The sequence below is a fragment of the Lytechinus variegatus genome, chromosome 3, assembly GCF_018143015.1.
Source record: "Lytechinus variegatus isolate NC3 chromosome 3, Lvar_3.0, whole genome shotgun sequence".
NCBI classification, from domain to species: Eukaryota; Metazoa; Echinodermata; class Echinoidea; order Temnopleuroida; family Toxopneustidae; genus Lytechinus; species Lytechinus variegatus.
The window spans coordinates 25,206,811-25,226,591 of NC_054742.1; the positions used below are offsets into that span (position 1 = coordinate 25,206,811).

The 19,781-nt window shown below is 35.9% G+C and overlaps 1 protein-coding gene across 1 annotated transcript in view; it reads left to right on the forward strand.

Moving 5' to 3' along the window:
* Positions 1 to 19,781, forward strand: part of LOC121410595 (separin-like) — a 44,358-nt gene that overhangs the window by 15,951 nt on the left and 8,626 nt on the right. Inside the window, exons 9-17 of the mRNA XM_041602784.1 lie at positions 676 to 942; positions 2,456 to 2,704; positions 6,711 to 7,041; positions 7,377 to 7,530; positions 13,369 to 15,704; positions 16,593 to 16,797; positions 17,097 to 17,272; positions 18,269 to 18,399; positions 18,976 to 19,098. Coding sequence (XP_041458718.1) covers positions 676 to 942; positions 2,456 to 2,704; positions 6,711 to 7,041; positions 7,377 to 7,530; positions 13,369 to 15,704; positions 16,593 to 16,797; positions 17,097 to 17,272; positions 18,269 to 18,399; positions 18,976 to 19,098 — 3,972 coding nt within the window. The remainder of the gene's footprint in view (positions 1 to 675; positions 943 to 2,455; positions 2,705 to 6,710; positions 7,042 to 7,376; positions 7,531 to 13,368; positions 15,705 to 16,592; positions 16,798 to 17,096; positions 17,273 to 18,268; positions 18,400 to 18,975; positions 19,099 to 19,781) is intronic.

Sequence of the window (19,781 nt, forward strand, 5' to 3'; positions counted from 1 at the left end):
TTTGAACTTACATAAAATCAGACTCACAGATAATTTTTTTTTCATCTTTTTCCCAAACTAGAATTATTCATTTATTTGTTTTTTATTCTTAAAAGAAAAAATTAATATCAATTTCTAATTTTGATGTCATTAGTCTGTATTCTTTATTGAATAACTGGTATTGAGATATTTTTAAACATCACATTTTTTCTTTTATATCAAAGCAAGTATCATAAATATTTGAATACAAAGACATTGATGAGTTCAAGAAATAGGCCAAGGTACATTGTCTGCTATCATTATGTTATTTGCTCCATACCAATGTCAGAAATTGTAAATCCAGAATCTCAAGTAATTTGTTCCTATTTCAAACAAATGGCAAACAAACTACTCCTTCATATAATATCTGTTTAATTGCATTGTAATTGTACTTTATAACAAGCATTGAAATATGTTTTTATAGTGCATGATAGTAACGTTTTGCACTTGTATACTTATAAGACATTTTTTATACAAATTCATTACTCTTAGATGATATAAGTTTTAAAGACTGTCCTAAAGTATCAATATTACAGTAGTACCCATTGTAATTGCTATATGATTCCACGGAACAATATTTGATGCCACTGTAGAGGAAGAATCTTGATTACAGCATTATTGTAATAATGTTATATGGGATGGGGTTTTTTTCTTCAGAATTCCAATAACAGCTGCTCATCACCCAATGAGGTTGAAATGGACTCCAGCCAGGAATCATCCATAGACACATCCAAGGATGAAGAGACACCACCACCTTGTACCCTGATACAGGAATCATCTCAGATGGCTCCCTTAATCAGCTCCCTGGAGATCTGGGACAGCTTGCTTCAGGTGGAGCCATTTGATTCAAGCTGTTTCCAGGATCCACAATCCACCATGCAATGTTTACAGCTGGCTGCAGACATCATGGCTGCATCTAGCAAGGTATTACAAACACAGTTCTTATTAAAGATAGATAGATGAATTAATATGTGAGTATAAAACATATAAGCAATAAGTGTACAAATGTCCATGTGTTGTAGTTTGACAACTAAATAATGCATTGGATTACAAAAGTATTTTCACCAGGTAAGATTTCACATAACTAATAATGAAACGTAGTATAAGGCAACATTTAACAGTGAGATAAATTAATTCAAATTAAAAAGGAATAGAGAAGAGAAGGAAGTGGAAAACAAGGAGGGATTATAATGAATCAATAAACTTAACATTTGCTTAAAATATATACGAAATATACTGTATGTGGCAATATTAAACAAGTTAGAACATTTCAACCCTGAAAATAATATTCGCATGTGGTTATTACAAGCTAAATAGGCTTGTGTGAGGTAAAATTTTGAGAGTGAGTACATAAAGAACAAAGGGGGAGTTTACCCTGATGAAAAAAATTGTAAAAAGAAGCTGCTGAAAACTGCTTATCTAAAAAAAGATCCAATGGAGTAAATTAGAGAGTCAAAAGGGGCCTAAGCTTTCGATCCTAGCAGAATCTTCATCGGAGGCAAAATGACCATTTTGCCTCCGACGAAGATTCTGCTAGGATCGAAAGCTTAGGCCCCTTTTGACTCTCGAAAAAAATTGTAGTAAAATACCAGAAAGAATAATGAAAAATATTGGTGAAGATATGAGGAAAATCCATCAAGAATTAGAAAAGTCTTTTGACATTTCCTTAATTTTGGGTTTGTGTCATCATATGCGAGCAGCTTCCATGAATATCGTGTAGTAAAAACATCAAACAGTAATTTTCTAAAAATATTGAAACGGTGTTTAATGTACCATCAGTATATCGACAGCCAAAAATTAGTCTTTATGAACCATTATAAATTGAAATTAATGCATAGGCTATTATATGACATAACAAATGAGGCAGCTGCTGGTATATGAAGTCACAAATCGAAACCTTATTCTAATAACTTTATTAAAACTTTGATGGATTTTCCTCAAACCTTGACCAATATCTTAACATATCTTTTCTGGTATTTAAAAAAAAAAATCGTCAGCATAAGTTCCCCTTTAATACCCCCCCCCCATGTTTTCTCATTCTTTTCTATTTCAGAATTTAATTACAGCATTTCCATTTGATCTTTTGGCATTAATGCTTTTTTGTTTCATTTATTTATTTATTTTGTTGATCAGTTAGTTTACTTATACTTTTCTTGTTACTCATTTATTCATTCGTGTTTTTGTATTTATTCTTCTGTATTATTGATTAAACTCATTCCTCTTTTTTGGGGTTTGCTTTATTCATTTCCCTATTCTGTTACTTCATTTTCCATATGATGATTTATTGATTAATTGAAATTATTTATCTATTGATTGATTATATATATTCATAGGCTTATTCAGTTATGTATTCCATTGTGACATAATCATTATATATTTTATAAATTTTCTTTTTCATTCATTCATGATTCATTTACATTTATGTTGTTTGTTTCAGACGGTTGAAGAAATATGGGTCCTGAGCATGCTTAGTAAGTTAGCCATCTCTACGTCCTCATCGCTCGAATCATTAGAGGCCGACCTTCATCTCTCAAGACTCCTAGCACATGTTGGTCTCTACGAGCAAGCTATTATCACCATTGATAGAGCAGAGAAGTTTCTGCATGATCTCTCAGATGTCAAAAGATCAACACTGGTGACCAAAGTCCTTCTAATGAAGTGCTATGTTCTACTGTATTCAGGCCAGGTTTGCATGAAATCTTTTAAAGTCAAACACAAGTCATGGTAACAATATGTATCAGAGAAAGTCTTTTAACCCGAACTTACGGGGGGGGGGGGGGAATGGGGGGCTTTCATCCTCCCCCTCAACATTTTTCATGAGATATCTGCTGCACAAATTGTTTGACCGCGCCGTTCACTGACTTTTTACCTTCGAGTCTTAGGCAACTTTTGAGACCAAATTTGTGATGTGGGGCTTGCAGTTATGAATTCACGCAACATCATGTAAGTGCAAATATCATACCAAAATTGCTCAAAAACATGTATATCATGTAGAAAAAAAATCAATACAAAATCTGTTTCATCTAAAATTCATAAAAGGGTGATTATTCTCACTTTTATTGACCACAGTCATTTGATTTGATGCTATTTATGACTTAAATAATGCCCCCAATTTTGTCAACAAAAAAATTATAAGATAAAACACCATGGAAATACATCAGAAATTAAAATAACAATAAAAATACATAAGAAATTGATTCTGGTAGCAGAATTTTTTTCATTTGTAGTTGTTAGGACTGCCAAAAAGATTATTTTCACTCAAAATTAGCTTTCTAGAAGCTCTATTTAATGAATTAGAGCAAAAAGTATGATTTCATTAATAAATTAGCATAATTCATATAAAAAAATATGAATTTTGTGCAAATTACCTATGCAATGGTATAGATTATGTTATTCTCTACATCCTACAAATATTTTGTCGCGATCCATGGCCAAGATCTTAAGGGGGGACTAAAAGGCCACCCCAACTCTTATCTCACAAAATAGCCCAGGTAAGCTAGGGTGAAATCAAGATTGTAATCTACAGTGCGTATCAAAAAAAGTTTACACTTAGAAAAAATCCTGTAAAATTATACATTTGGAATATCCTGAAGATTTTTCCACATTTTAACATTGGTACAGATCCATTTAATCAAATGACGATATAACTGTCGAAAAATATTTCCGCTTGAGTGAGCACCACTTAGTTTTGAAAAGCTGGTGATAAATTTGCGCAGAACTTTGAAATAGTTATGCAAATAAAAGTAGACCTTAATCATGAAGAACACGTGGAATTTAGCTAGTAAAATTGATTTGAAGATCTCTGTAACCTTTTTAAACTTGTTTCCTTTCCCAAAACCCTCCGAAGAGTGCAATGCGCCCCAACCAACTCCCCCACACACGGAGGCCATTGTAACGAAATTTGCTTTACACTGAGCTGTGAATTACATGAAATAACTTAAGCTTGATTTTCATTGTGTTAATCATTTTCAAGCTTGGGAAAAGTGTGGAGAAACAAGTATTAAATGAAAAATGAACTGTAAACCCACTTTAAATGATAAAAACTTAGTGAAAAAATGCTAGAGTTGTCTGATTTTAACTTTTCTTCAGATTCACTTATGTCCTCAGATACAGCTGGCACAAAAATGGTAAAGGTTGTGCTTACTTAGTGTTGAAATTTCAATTTAGGTGGACAATTGTTACAAAATGGTTAAATGTATCCGTTTTATTTCAATTGACTGAAAGTGCAAGGGAAATGTATGAGAAATGTTTCGCAAGGTAAGTTTGATTTCGCCCCTTCCCCTTGACACAGCGTGAAAACGAGCATTTCTGCGCAAACAGATTTCTGCGAGCTCTACAAAAATGGACAGTGCTCACTCAAGTGTAACATTCTGTCAAAACTTTTACTTTCATGTGATAGATGAGACCCTAACCCAAGATTATATGCAGGGCTCAACACTAGCGACGGTCCGACGGTCCCAGACCGGTAAAAATCGCTGTCGGGCCAGTAGATTTTCAGAAATTGGAAGATTTACTGGTCCGACATGACCAGTAAAAAATATCATTGTCGGGCCAGTAATTTTTCCAAAAATAGCAAGATTTAAGGGTACGACATGACCAGTTATAAAAACCATTGTTGGGCCAATAACTATTCCAGAAATGGTCAAATTCACAGCAAACCATTTCCCCCGTGAAATTCTGCCATTCACACACAGAATACACACAGAATGAATCACACGTGTTACTAGAGTACTATACAGCATGCATACAGTGTACATGTAGTCTGCCACACGAACCACATGGTAAATTCTCCACTGGCCGCACGAACGAAGCCTGGCTAAACTCTGGCAGAAATCTCTCACATAACTGTCAAAATCCAAGGTTCATACTCATTTCCTAAAAATTGGAGAAACTCTGTCATTTGTAAGCAGTAAAAGGAGAAATTTTCACTTCTGTTTTGGTTCAAACAGATCGGGTCTTTCTTTTTAAATTTCCCTTGTTTTCTTTAATTCATTTTTTCTTTCTATCCTTTTATAAAATATTTTCTCTATATTTCCTTTTTCTCTTTCTTTCTTTCTGATATTTTTTTCTTTAGTTTTTGAGTCCATCCATCCTATATTCATCTCTTCTCTTCTTCCTTTCTTTTCTTCCTTTTTACCCCTTTCTTCATTCTTTGTTACTTTCTTTGTTTCTTCCATCCATCATTTATTTACCCTTTCTTTTTTTATTTCTTTTCTCAGCCCTTTCTTTCTTACATTCCTTCCTTTCTTCTATCTGTCTTGTTCTTTCCCTTTTCCCTTTATTAATTATATCATTTTACCTTTCCTTTCTTTTTTTTTTGACTGCTTGCTTCCTTTCTCTCCTTTATTTTTTCATTCCTTCCTTTCTTTGTCTCTCGGTCTTTCTTTTTTTTCTTCCTTTCATCTATTCTTTTACCTTTTCTTTTTTTTATAATTGCTTGCTTCTTCCCTTCCTTCCTTTATTTCTTTCCTTCTATCTATCATTTTCCTTTCCTTCATTTCTTCCTTAATTCCTTCCTTCTTTCAATCCTTCCTTCCTTTCTTTCTTTTTTCCGTCTTTCCATCTCTCCTTTTACCCTTTCTTTTTTATTGCTTCTTCTTTCCTTTACTATTTTCTGGATTTGTTCTTTCTTTCTGTATTGCTTGCTTCATTTCCTTAATTTCTTTTTTCTTTTCTTTTCTTTTCTTTTCTTTCTTTCTTTCTTTCTTTCTTATATTTGTTCCTTCTTTATTCCCTCCTTTCCTTCTTTAGTTCTTACTTTTTTTCTTCCTTCACATCTATCCTTTCTTTACCTTTTTCTTCCTTCCTTTCTTTTATTCTTTCTTTCTTTTCCTTCCTTCCTTCCTTCCTTTCTATCTTTCTTCGTTTCTGTCTTTCTTAGTTTCTGTCTTGCTTTCTTTTGTCCTTCATTTTCCTTCATTTTTTTTTGGGGGGGTAACGAAAGGCTAGAAAAATAAACTTGCGCCTTTTCTTAATGTTTTCTTTATTTTTTGGGACCAGTAGATTTTAGGTTCTGACCAGTAAAAATTTGAAAAACTGGGTATCTACTGGTCCGACATGAATAGGTTGGACCAGTAGAAAAAATGGGTTAGTGTGGAGCCCTGTTATATGTCAAAAAATTACCCACATGTTGTATATTTTTTAATTCCCAGAGCTTTTTTAAAGTGTAAACTTTTTTTGATACGCACTGTATATCAGTAAATTCTGGCATCATTCTGTCATTCCAAACAAATTACTCATACTGATAGGCTCACCTAGGTGAATAGACTGGTGAAGATCAATTGTGCTATTAAGAAAAGGCTTACACTATATGATCATTAAATACCTTGTTTATTTTGCTAATAATTTCTACCTGAAAAGTCCTGAATCATTTGGCTCATACTACATTTTTATACATAGTTTATAGCATTTTGTTATGAATGCAATAAATATTTCTTTACCACAACCATAGTTTAACTTTCAGTGAACTTTTTGTATATCGAGCAGTAGATATTTATGTTTTTGTCAGTAAAGTTAGTGAACACCATCAGAATTGTTGATTACACTGTGGATATGGAAGGTAGCTCAAATGAATTTTAAATGTGATAGAATGTACAAATGGGAGCACTAGTTATGCCAGAAACATTTCAGCTGGCAAAGAAAACCACATTTACAATAATTTCACCACACTATCTCATTTATTCCATTTCCAGATTGATCAGTTTGAAGAAAGCTTCTCCAAATATCTTGACGATCTGTCGAAGGCAACTGGACACCGTAATTGTCATTCTTACCTCACCTCGGCTTTGGCCAAGGAATTGCACTCCTTTTACCTCTCTCTGCCCACCTCAAGAAGAAACCCCAAGCTCAAACAGCTTTCTCAGGATGAGTATGGAGATGAAATTGTTTCCCTTGATCTGCAAGCTGAGGCAATGAGAATAAGAATGGGTGTGGCAAAGATTGTCTTAGGAATAGGGATGGGTGACAATGGAGTTCAGTCTGACAATGATAGATCTTCTATTTCATCATCACCTTCAGATGGAGGTAGGTACCCATTATTATTTATGGTCCTGTAATTCTTATTTCACTGTATATGTTATAGACCTTTACACTTACATGTGGCCTTATTACCCATCATTTCAAGCCTTATTGGAGATATATTTTTGATAAAATGCATAATTTCAGTTCCAAAGAACTGTCTACATTAAGCAAGTTTCACTTTGTGTGCTTGTCAAATGGTTGAATTTCCCCAAATTTTATGAAGATGTTCAATTGTAATGTATTTCACTAGAATGAATAAATATACTTAATGAAATCCATCACATCCATGTGCTACACCTGTAATATCTGTGTTTAATTCTTTTCTCTTTATTCCACAGGTCAGCTGTCACAGAGATGGCGTGTGTTAGCAACAGTGCTTGATTCACTTTCTGAAGTTGCTGATAGCTTTGTTTTGCAAGGATGTGTCAGGGAGGCCGAATGTTACATCACAGAGGGAATGTCCCTAGCTCAGAAATTCCAACTTCCAAGGAGGTAAAATAGTTTGATTTATGATATAATAGTCAGTGATTACTGAAAGCAAATCTAAATAATTCAAACTGATTTCTATTTTCTAGAGATGTATACCATTGGGTTACTAAGGTGATGTGGTCATCAGTTTGCTGTAGGTTTTTGTCTCACCTGCATAGCAGAGTGAGACTATAGGCGCCGCTTTTCCGACGGCGGCGGCGTCAACACCAAATCTTAACCGAAGGTTAAGTTTTTTAAATGACAGCATAACTTAGAAAGTATACGGACCTAGTTCATGAAACTTAGCCACAAGGTTGATCAAGTATTACTGAACACCCTGCCTGAGTTTCATGTCACATGATCAAGGTCAAAGGTCATTTAGGGTCAATGAACTTAGACCATGTTGGGGAATCAACATCAAAATCTTAACCTAAGGTTAAGTTTTTGAAATGACAGCATAACTTAGAAAGCATATGGACCTAGTTCATGAAACTTGGCCATAAGGTTAATCAAGTATTACTGAACATCCTGCCTGAGTTTTATTTCACATGACCAAGGTCAAAGGTCATTTAGGGTCAATGAACTTAGACCATGTTGGGGGAATGAACATCAGAATATTAACCTAAGGTTAAGTTTTTGAAATGTCATCATAACTTAGGAAGCATATGGACCTAGTTCATGAAACTTGGACATGAGGTTGTATCACTTAACATCCTGCATGAGTTTTATGTCACATGACCAAGGCAAGGTCAAAGGTCAGTTAGGGTCAATGAACTTTGGCCGAATTGGGAGTACCTGTTGAATTACCATCATAACTTTAAGAGTTTTTGGACCTAATTCATGAAACTTGGACATAATAGTAATCAAGTATCACTGAACATCCTGTGCAAGTTTCCCTTCACATGATCAAGGTCAAAGGTCATGTAAGGTCAATGAACTTTGGCCACGTTGGGGGTATTTGTTGAATTACCATCATATCTCTGTAAGTGTGTTGGTCTAGTTCATAAAACGTGGAAATAAGAGTAACCAAGTATCACTGAAAATCTTGTGTGAGTTATAGTAGTTTTCAAAGTAAGCACTGCTGCTATATTGAATCGTGTGATGCAGGTGAGACGGCCAGAGGCATTCCACTTGTTGATACTGCTCTATTTACATTTGGTGTTATCGTAGGGTGCCATTAGGTGTGATCCTTAGAGTTGCACACATCAATCATTCAATTTTCATACTGGAGCTGTGTGAAAGCTACTGTTTATGGGAGAGTATTCAGCAATTCTAAGATGTATACAATAGGCCTGAAAGCATAAGATACTTATCAGAGAAGCTCAGGGGCGGTATTCTGAACATTGTCTTTTCTCCATATTTTATCTTTTCTCAGAGATATGACAAAATCAGTATTCTGGTGGATGTCATAACTTTTGTCACAAAAATTGTCATAAATTTTGTCTCTTTTCTTTAGCGTGCACCGAAAATATGAGGCTTTAAATGTACATAATCCTTTCATACAAGCAAACGATATGACAGGGGGGTAGCAGTCATAAATTTTGTCATATCTTTTAGTACCAAATATCCCGATACCCTTCCGACTGAGTGTCAAGCATATAATCATATTATTTAGATTAGGTTGTGGTATTAGTTTCACTCATCATCCATGACAATTTTCAGAATTATATTTTCATGATACAATTAGTCAGGCCCTACATAATACTTCCTCCTTTTTTTCTCTGTTTTCCTTCTTTTTCTACTTCTCCTTTAAAATCCTTCACAGCTCCCTGCCTCTCTTTGTAATTAAGCGCATCAATATTCACGTAATTGCGCAATGCCAGCAACTGCATTGGGGATACGCCCTACCTGTCAGAGGGCCTATGGAGCCGTGTTATGTGCAAACGCCGGGATATGTACAAACAACTGTATATGTGCAAAATTTCGCAAATTGTGCAAACGCCACGCCGGGAAATGTACAAATCTGTAAAAATTTATCAACGGCATCTGTGCAAACGTGACGATGGGATATGTGCAAATGAACAATTTTCACAGGAAATGTGCAACCTCCGGGATATGTGCAAATCACTGTTTTTATCAATATTAAGGCTATTTCTCATGAAATGTTTCATAACGTTACTGTTAAAATGAGAAACATGCCTGCATAATGGAGAAGCAACAGTGCCATCGGCAATTAAACACTTTTCAGAGAGGCGGCCCCCCCCCCCCCCGGGGGGGGTCACCAGACTAAAATTAAGGGACACTCAATTTTGAACACTGCCTGAGGCACTTTCAAGGCAAATGGGGCACAAGAGTTTTTTTTTTTTGTCATTCGGGCGAGAGATGTTACACCCACAATGTTAACACCCTCAAACGTTCAGGTGTATAACAAAGCCCCACTATCGTTTGAAATAACATGGATATAGAGTGTAGTCTTGTAATACCCCGGTCATTTAACAATTTGAAGATCCTTCTAAACTAGTACTAGAGCATACATAAAGAGCATAGTCTTTCAATAATAATTAAAAACTGCAACACCTCACCTTCTACCAAGTAAAGACCCTGTAAAAGTGAATATAGAATACAGTCTTTACCCCAGACCCCATTATATCAATAATACACACCATCTCATTCCTGTGGAATAAGATGAGTATAAGGTGTAGTCTTTTACTCCAGACCGGGTGATTGAACAAATTCAAAACTATTAAAGCCACGCCATCTTCCACTACTAATACTCTGTTATAAAGAACGTCAAAAAATGTATTCTCATTTCTCCAGACCCATTTATTTAAACAATCTTCAAGACCCCACAGTCTCATTCCTGTGAAAAAAGATGGGTATAGAGTGTAATCTTTACTCCAGACCGATGATTAAAAAAACATTCAAAATGAAGACCCCAAACTAAGACTCCGTTATAAAGCAAGTACATAACGTAGTCTTTACTCCAGGCCACTTTTAAAAAAATATGTTATTATCTTAAAAAATAAGACCCTGTGATAAAGCATGGATATAAGAGCATAGTCATTATCCCAGACGCTGTTAAATATAAAATTTATGAGATTTTCAATTTGAAGACCCCACCGCCTCATCACTGTGAAAAAACATTGAGTGTAGTTTTTACTCCAAACCCGGTCATTTAAAAAAAAAATACAAAGACCCCATCATCTTCCAAACTAATAGTCTATAATAAAGCACGGGTATGCAGCATAGCCTTTACTCCATACCCATTTATTAAAAATAACTACACTGTACACTGTATACCCACTGTATAATTACACTGTATACCCATGTGCTACATTACATGGTCTTAGTATTGAAGATGACGGGATTGAAGTTTCGAAGATTCTTGATTTATTTTTTGAATGACTGAGTCCGGAGAAAAGAATACACTCTATATCCATATGCTTGATTACATGGCAATGGTTTAGAAGATGGTGAGGTCTAAGTTCTAAAGTTTATTTCCCTTTTTTAACCACCGGGTCTTGAGTGAAGACTACACTTTAATGTAGCTCAGATATTAATCAGCGTTAATCATGTTGCCTGGAAGAGCATATGGCCAAGAGTATCAAAAAGTAGACTAATGACTTTCATGTTGTATGGTATGGTCGCGTTGGATCTGGAAAAGGAGACTACCAGCATTTGTTTTCTATGGATTTGTCACAAATTAAAGGGTCTAAAAAGTAGAGTAGCACCCTTTGTCTCATACAGAATGGTCCACTAGGTCTGAGGAAATAGATGAACATTCATCCAGTGTCGGCGGAGCGAAATTGAAAGTGGGGGGGGGGGCACAGGGAAAAAAAGGGCACTTCCTCTTTTGAAAAGGGCACTTGAAACAAATAACTTTAAAAAAAAAAAAGCATATGTACCCTCGTAGGATAATGAGCAAAATATTGAGGGAGTAGACATGGCGTATCGGGCAAAATCTCTTTAAAAGGTGCGAGCGAGCGAAGCGTGCAAGCAAAATTTTGAAACTTTTAATGAAAAATAGCATTTGTGATAGGTTTTGACATGTTAGAGAACAATATCATACTTCACCAATTTCTTTACTTTCCTTTTCTTTTTTTTCTTGGTCTTGAAAACTTTTGGGGGTCCATGGATCGAGGTCCATTTTTTAGAGGGGGCAAGTGCCCCTCTTCCCCCGGTTCAAATGCCCCTGCAGAAAAGAAAGGACGCTAATCGCAAATACATATACCTTATATTAACAAACTGAACATTTGAATAGACCAGAAGAGAAGGGGCATTTATCGGAAGTAAATAAGGACATATTCATATGGGTCACTAGATCAAAGGTGAAAATGTACACACTGCAGAAGAAGAATTTCACTCTGAAAAGGGGTAACTACAAGGGGCAAAAAGAACACTTTAAAAGAATTTTAATTATTTAAAGACGCACTTTCAGAAGGGATAAGAATGCAAAATAAGGAAAACGGGCGATAATCGGGCTTAAAAAGAGCGGTGTTAAGAATGGAAACTTATCTGATACGAGAATGGGCACTCATAAAAAGGTTAAGGGGCACTCTTTAACACATAAAACGGGTCTTTCTAAGATGATAGGGGCACTGAATGCGTTGTAAGGGGGCATAGATAGTTCTTGGGTTAAAAGGGGACAACTTTAGTGCTTCAAAAATTGGGGGCACTGTGCATCCCCTGCCCCCCACCCCCCGATCGCCGCCCCTGCATTCATATTATATTGAACAGTCGTTGTAACATCGAGGAAAGCATGTATGAATTACAACCTAAAAATATTGCATTTTGAGAGCAAATTCCACCACATCTGTGGGTATATAGTTAAAAACTAATGCCTCTTGTTGGTAAAGTGCGCCATGACATTTGCGGGAAATATTATTATGTATGTTAGTGGGAATAGTGTTTTTACATTTGTGGCTGTTATTACACTAGCGTGCGTTTGTACATCACTTTGGCTGTGTGAAAGAGCTAGCAAACAATGCCTTGTTTGTATATTCATAGATTCATAAAAAATTAATATCCAATACATAGTAATCAAGACATTTTGGGTTTAAAATTAAATTTTAAAGAAATTTGACAGCTTCTGATGAAATCTGGAAATGAAATCAACAGATCAAGTTCAATGTGTGGATCAGTGGAAATCATGCTTGCCTCCCCCACCCCCTGAATTAATTGCCCCATGCAGCGTTCGAAACAGTACTGAATGTCCCTTTAAGCCTGGTGACACCCCCTTCCACCCTGACCTTTCATTGCCAATGGTCTTGAACCTACTAGCTCCCCTGTTGAGGCAGAAATAGTCTTAATATGGATAAAAACACGATTTGCACATATCCCAGAGGTTTGCACATTTCCCGTGAAAATTGTTCATTTGCACATATCCCGTCGTCACGTTTGCACAGATGCAGTTAAATTTTGACAGATTTGCACATTTCTTGGTGTGGCGTTTGCACAAATCCCGGCTCCACAGGGCCTTCCTATTAGCTAGAACTATCGATGATTTTGATTGGTTTGCTTCCAAAAAGATTAGCGGGAACTTACAGAGATATGACAGGGAAAATACAATGTTCAGAATACCGATTTGTGACAATCATAGAGGTGTCACATCTCGTAGAGAAATGACAAAATTTATGAAAAAAGTTATGACAGTGTTTCAGAATACCACCCCTGGTTCCTAAATTATTTCTATTTAACTGTGTGGTTGATATACCTATTCAATGCTAAGACAGCTTCACCTCATTTTATATATTTAGTTAAACAAACCTTATTTCACAAAGGTTTTAAAGTCTTGTGTCACATCTGTATTCTAGGTTATTAGTCCTCTCTTATAACATCCTAAGGTATTAATTGATCAATAAGTTGTGTATCTTTTCTGAAAGTTTGTCAACTCATCATTGATCTGTAAATTTTTTACCCTAGGTATGGTAGATTGTTGCAGCAGCTAATAGAAGTCCAGATTAAATGGGGCCAGGAAGATGAATGCAAAGCCAATCTGACCAAACTAAATGCAGTTGTTACAATGGATATTCAGCGGTCACAGCCCAAACCGGCAGATGCAAAGACAAAGAAAAGTGTAAAGGGAGGAAGAATGAAAAAGAAAACCAAGACCCCAAAAGCTGTAGCAAACACAGAAGAAAGCGATGAAGAGGATTTCATCAGGAGTCGTCCATTGTCATTTTCAAGTTCACTTGCTGGTAGAATCAGTATGGACATGAGCAGCTCGCCAAGCTTGAAACCTGCTCCTGTTTTCTCCTCCAAGTCACCTGCTCATGTTGATCATCCGAAAGGATGCAGCTGTATGCAATGTATGGATCTCTCCTTCCATGACCTTGAAACTGGCTACTTTCTTGGCCTTGCTGGCTATTATGCTCTTACATGCAATAATGAAGCAACAAAAGCTAGTCTTGTTACTGCTGAAGAATTGCTGGAAAGGTCAAATGAGTGTTTTCATGAAGTCTTCAGGCAGAAATTGCCTATGCTCGACATACAATCCTCTTTCACATGGACATGTCACCATATAGCCCTTTGCAAAGTTGTAGCAATACAGGCCCAGGTAGAATTGGAAATGGGTCATTATGACAAAGTACTGTCTTCTGCTCACAGAGGACTTGCATTGTGCGAATTACATAGTACACCCAAAGCAGTTGATCTAGTTGTGCAAGCATCATTTCACTACTTTATGGCCATTGGAGGAATCCACATGAATGCTTTGAACATTGGAAACAGTGTATTTGATCCTTCATGGTCTGTGTTCAGAGACAAGAACATAGACTCAGCAAGTGATGAAGTCAGTGGTGTAGCCCATCAGCTCAGTCAACTTAGTATGTCCAGCACTTTAAAGCAAGGGTCCTCTATGATGGACAGTGATCATTCCGGTCTGTTTCAGAGTATGCTTGATACATCCACTACTAGACCAGAGATGATGCGAAAAAGAGATTCCAGGGGCCTAGATCAAGGTAGAGTACTTTCAGAAGAATTAGGACTCTTTGGTGATGTGGTCCTTGATGAGACTGATGGTGTTACAGCCTCTGTTGAAAGCAAACCTAAAGCCAGTGATAAAAGAGCAAAGAGCACCATCCAAGTCTCAACAAAGAAAGGTGCTGTGAAATACAAGGTAGCCATGAAGCCAAGTAAATCCTCAAAGACTGTCGAAAGTGCTGATATAACTACATCTTCTGATATAGCAGATGGTGTGTTCAGCTTTGATGAAGAAACTGTATCCACTACAAAGAAGCCAACAAGGGGTAGAAGTAAGAAGGGTTCTAAGCAGGCAATCATGAAACCCAGAGAAACAGTAGACATAGCCTCTGATGACAATTCTGTGAGCTCAGGAAAAGTAACCAAGAAGGCTAGAGGGAGAGGACGGGGAGCAGGCAAGAAAGACAATTCTGCAGACAAGGCCTCTGATGCTGATTATACTACAGAAATCTTACAGTTGATAGATAATGTAATCGTAGAGTTCTCGGATACAGAGAAAGACAAACCAATCAATGCAAAATCAAAAAGTGGACGAGGGAGAAAGGCAAAAGAAACCAGCAAAGACACAGTTGTTAGTGTAACTAAGCCAAAACAAAGAAGAGGAAGAGTAAAGAAGGGAGATTCTGGCGATATTGAGAACACAAGAGGAGACCCAGATCCTGTTTATCCAGCCACAGGACCACCAGAGCTTCTCAAACAGTTTGATGATAGTGTGAATGAAAGTATTACAATAGATTCCCTTTCACATTCCCTTTCTTCATCAGAAGAAGAATCTCCATCAAGATTAGATTTGTCATTGGAAGAAATCAGTACTAGTGAACATCAGCCAGAGGTATCCATCTCAGATTCAGCAATGCAGAAAAAGCTAAAATCCAATAAAAGTGTTCACCCTCGATCTTCTTCAAAGGGATCAGAATCGAGTGTTGAATGTACTGTCCCTCTATTTGATTTGAATTTGTCTTCAGGGAGCTTATTTGAGACCCCAGCAGAGCACGACCTCAGCATTGGGAATATTCTGGTGGACTCTCAGGACGATCTAGATGACATTGAGATACCCAGAGCTGGTTCAGATTCTGAGGATAATGGAAAGAGGTGCAAACGGAAAGGGAGAGGCACAAAGAAAAATTTTGGGAAAGCAAAGACAACAGTTTGGGAAGATGTGGAGGCCCCTAGAGGCAATAGTAAACAGTTGGAAGAGAGGAAGACTAAAGCTAGTTCAAAGAAATCATCAAAGACTGGTATTGAAGTCACAGATCCTTCTACTACTTGCATTACAGGTAAAATTATCTTTTAGAAGCATTTCCTTTAGTAAAGCAGAATGAAATCCTTGGAAAAAAGTTAGCTTGTATGAAAACAGAAATAAAATAATAAGATCAACAAAAGTTTGAGAACAATTGGACAAACAAAAAGAAAGTTACGAGCATTTGAATGTGGAAATCATGAATGCTATGGATATATCCTTTTTTGGGCAATGCAACCAAGATATGTGATGTCACAGAAGTACAACCTTCCCCTTTGTATACTGAAAACCACAAAATATCTAATTTTGCTCATTCTAATGATAGCACAAACTCTTTGTGACATAAGTTATGAACCCTGAATTCCATGTCCTCCCATGAAAAACACCTGATCTATGAACAGACTTGATTAAAATGATGAAGTTAAATATGTAGAAAAGGTAATTGGAAGAAATACAATTAAGACATCACACAACTTGTTGGTCGCATTACCAATGGGAGGATGTCCACACCATTAGGGATCTCAACATTCAAATGCTCATGACTTTCTTATTACTTTATCAATTTTCCTCAAATTTTCATTCATTTGTTTCTTTGATTTGCCTGCTTTCTCGCAAATAATAATAAATTAAATAGATATTAAAAACTGTATGTTCACAGTACTTTGTTTTATAATTGGAAGCTGAGTTAAAGAGAAAATTGATGGATCAGTTGTATGTATCATTTTTATTTTTTGTGTTGCATTTGTTGATCCACATACATGTACATAGAGAATGTGAAAGTGTTGTATTTGTTTTAATTGATAAATATTGTGAAGATAAAACTTCAATTTTAAATACCTTTTTTTTGTACAAAAATTATTTCATATTTGTTTACCTTCCATTGAAATGAACTTAATACTTCTAAATAAATAATTTTTCATGTTAGATCTGAAGTCAATTCAAGAGCAGCTTGAGCAATGTTACAACATGATCAAGCATCTGGCACCCTGCCCACTCTATCGCCACATCTGCCAACTCTTAGCTTTATGCCATGGTGATAGGAAGCCAGAAGAGTGTAGTCGTTACTTGGCACAAGCTTCATCAGTAACTCTTAGGCATCAGAAATTATCAAGTCTGAACAAGAAACTACGGTGAGTGCTTCAGTGAAGTCTCTCTCTTAAACCTATCCTAAGGTCTTGGTAATTGCTAGAAGTTTTCATCTCGTATTAGAATGCTGTGTATATACATTAAAGGAATGGTAATGTTGATATTATTATTAAAAAAGTCTTAATATAAGTTCAACTGATCAATATATGTGCACTTGTCTCTTAGCAATTTTGGATATTTTTTATTGTCAGTTTACTCTCAATGTCATATCAGTCTTTCCAGCTCCTCCAGAATATTGTATTGCATAGGCTATCCTATATCACAACAATCTCTTCTCTTACAGGAAATTGAGGAAGGCAAGTGATAAAGATGATGTTAGCCTTGTTTCAGGCATGGGCTCCCTTTCACTCCAGTCTGTCAAGGAGGAAGAGGAGAGACTCCGCAATGACAAGAAATACTTCCTGCCTTCTGATGGAGAAGACCATTTCATGAAAGATGTTGGAAATGCTCTTCCTGCAGGTGAATTGTTGTCCTCTTTTATAATTCATCAGCTTTACATTGTTGTATTATCTGTAGTTGTAGTAGGATGTTCCTTCAGGAGCCGACCAAGGGGCTGTTTCCCATGAGTAAACTCAGTCCTGCAGTTAAAGGCCTAGTTGGGCATGGTACTGTATCAGATCATGCTCAGGAGATGTGGTTTGTTTGAAAGACTATCAATGTAATTATGTGTTCAGTAAACTATGTAGATTGATACTTGTTAACTAGTCCATCATTCATGATATAAATCTTTATATGAAACACCTGCCTTCCCACTTCTTGTTTCTTATTGCTTCTAATTTCACCCTAACAAATCATTGAATCAATATTACCGCCCTCTCACACGGTATAAAAATGGTAATTTGAGTGATGATTCCAGTGAAAAATAAAGCTAATGACAAATTTTTGGCACATGTGTAACCAAACTAGAACATGATTAGAATCTTGAATGCTAATCACAATCGAGAATTTAAATTCTACTCCGGAGGTGAATTCCAGTAAAGTTTCACTCAAATTCTGGTACGAATTTTGCGTGTGAAAGGCTTGACCTCCATAACATCTTTGTGAGGCGGAGCTTACGTGACCTTTTAAGCACTTCCGTAGATAATACAATTGTCATGCACTCATCGTAGTTTGTGATGCAGTGCTTTGATTGACAAGTCACCAAGGACACATGCCGCCTTCGCTGGGGAATTCAAATTCAAATCACAGTTTTTGAGTGAGCATATGAAAGGTCCAATGATTCTAAAGATGAATTGCGATCATCAATACAATGATGATTCAAGATTCACCTGTGAGAAGGCCCTTGGTCTAATGCTGTCTTCAAGATTTTAGACTTGTTTTATGGTTTCGACAAACATGCTCATTTTGAGAGTGGCATTAAATGAATAAAAAAATCCCTTTGAATAAAATTATAATTTTCATTACATAGTGTAATTCATAGTATATTGTTTTATTATTCATCTCCTATATTTACAGAATACACAATTTGTCAGGTGTCTGTTATATCAAGCAAACCATCTTGTATAAATTCCTTGAATGAATCTAGCCAGCTAGTCATTACTAGGATACAGAAAGGTCATCGACCTCTGGTTGTGAGATTACCCATGGTAAGATTGGAGTCCTATTTTTATTTCTTCACTCATTAATTGTAGGGAATGGTAAGTGTTTACATCCTAAGACATGAAGTTAATGGTACTCACCACATGCATACATATTTTGGTTGGTATTTAAAGACATAAAAAGAAGGGTTTTTTTTCTTGTTTCATCAAGAGATCTATAGAAATGACAATTCTACCGTAGATATGGGATAGTCTGGAAAAATATAAAACAAAGTAGTAAGCAATATATAACTACTTATTTAGTCTAATATGAAGATAGAATTGAGCCTTGATGTTCTTTCAATGTTCAGCTGCCCTAGATGTAAATTTCACAGAAATATTTTGAGTTAAAAGCCAGTGAAAGAATTTAAATTCTATTATATTTTATGTATATACTGGTTTATATATTGGTACTTTGGGAAAATCCTCAGAGGCAAAATCCTTGGGGACAGAAAGAATGTTCATGCAGGAAAATTGTCCTCGTGGTGTGTTGTCTGTTGGGAATCCTATCTGAGGGAGTTATCTTGATGTGATAAGATCAAGTATGTTTTATTTTATTTTTTTTATTGTATTTCATTTTATCAGAATGGTGGTGATGGGATTGTCAATAACTTTGAGAGGATCTTAGCAGAGAGCAAGGAAACAGTGAAAGAGACAGACAAGAGGGTCTGGTGGACTACTAGACAAAGACTAGATGAGGAAATGCAGGTTAGTATCAAAGCATACCATATTCAGAGCATTAAATTTTTTTTCTTGTTAAATACACAGTTACCTATTAAAGGGTAATCAAGTATGTTTTGCACATGTCTTAAGTCCCTTGATCATGGTCAAAGGTCATGTTTGTTCAACGGACATAGTATTTTATTGTCATATGAGTGTTTTCTTTTGTGAATAATTATTCAATAGCTGTTTTCAAAGTCAGCACTGCTGCTATATCAAATCACGTAATGCAGGCAAGACCAGAGGCGTTCAACTTTTTTTGTTTTATTACTCCAGAATGATTTTGAATCAATCTTACTCTTTGTGAAACACCATCCGGATTCATTATGTATTCTAACTAAAACATTTTGTAGTTCATTGCTTAATAAATTATAAACAACATGTTTTTACTTAGTGAAATCAAGTTGAGACTGTCAAGAATTTAAATGATTAACTAGTTGAAGACGAGTTTTGAATGACCTCCACTTTTGGAGGTGTTTTAAATTTCAAAATGCATATTTGTCTTTAAATGATGCCAGAACCACACTAAAAATGGCTAAAATCTATATGGTTACTACCAACAAATACATGTCTGTTACATCAATCATATAATCTCTCAATATACCTAGTTGTATAAATTGATATTCAAATTATGTAAGATTTTGAAAGAAGTATATATCTATGTTTTATTC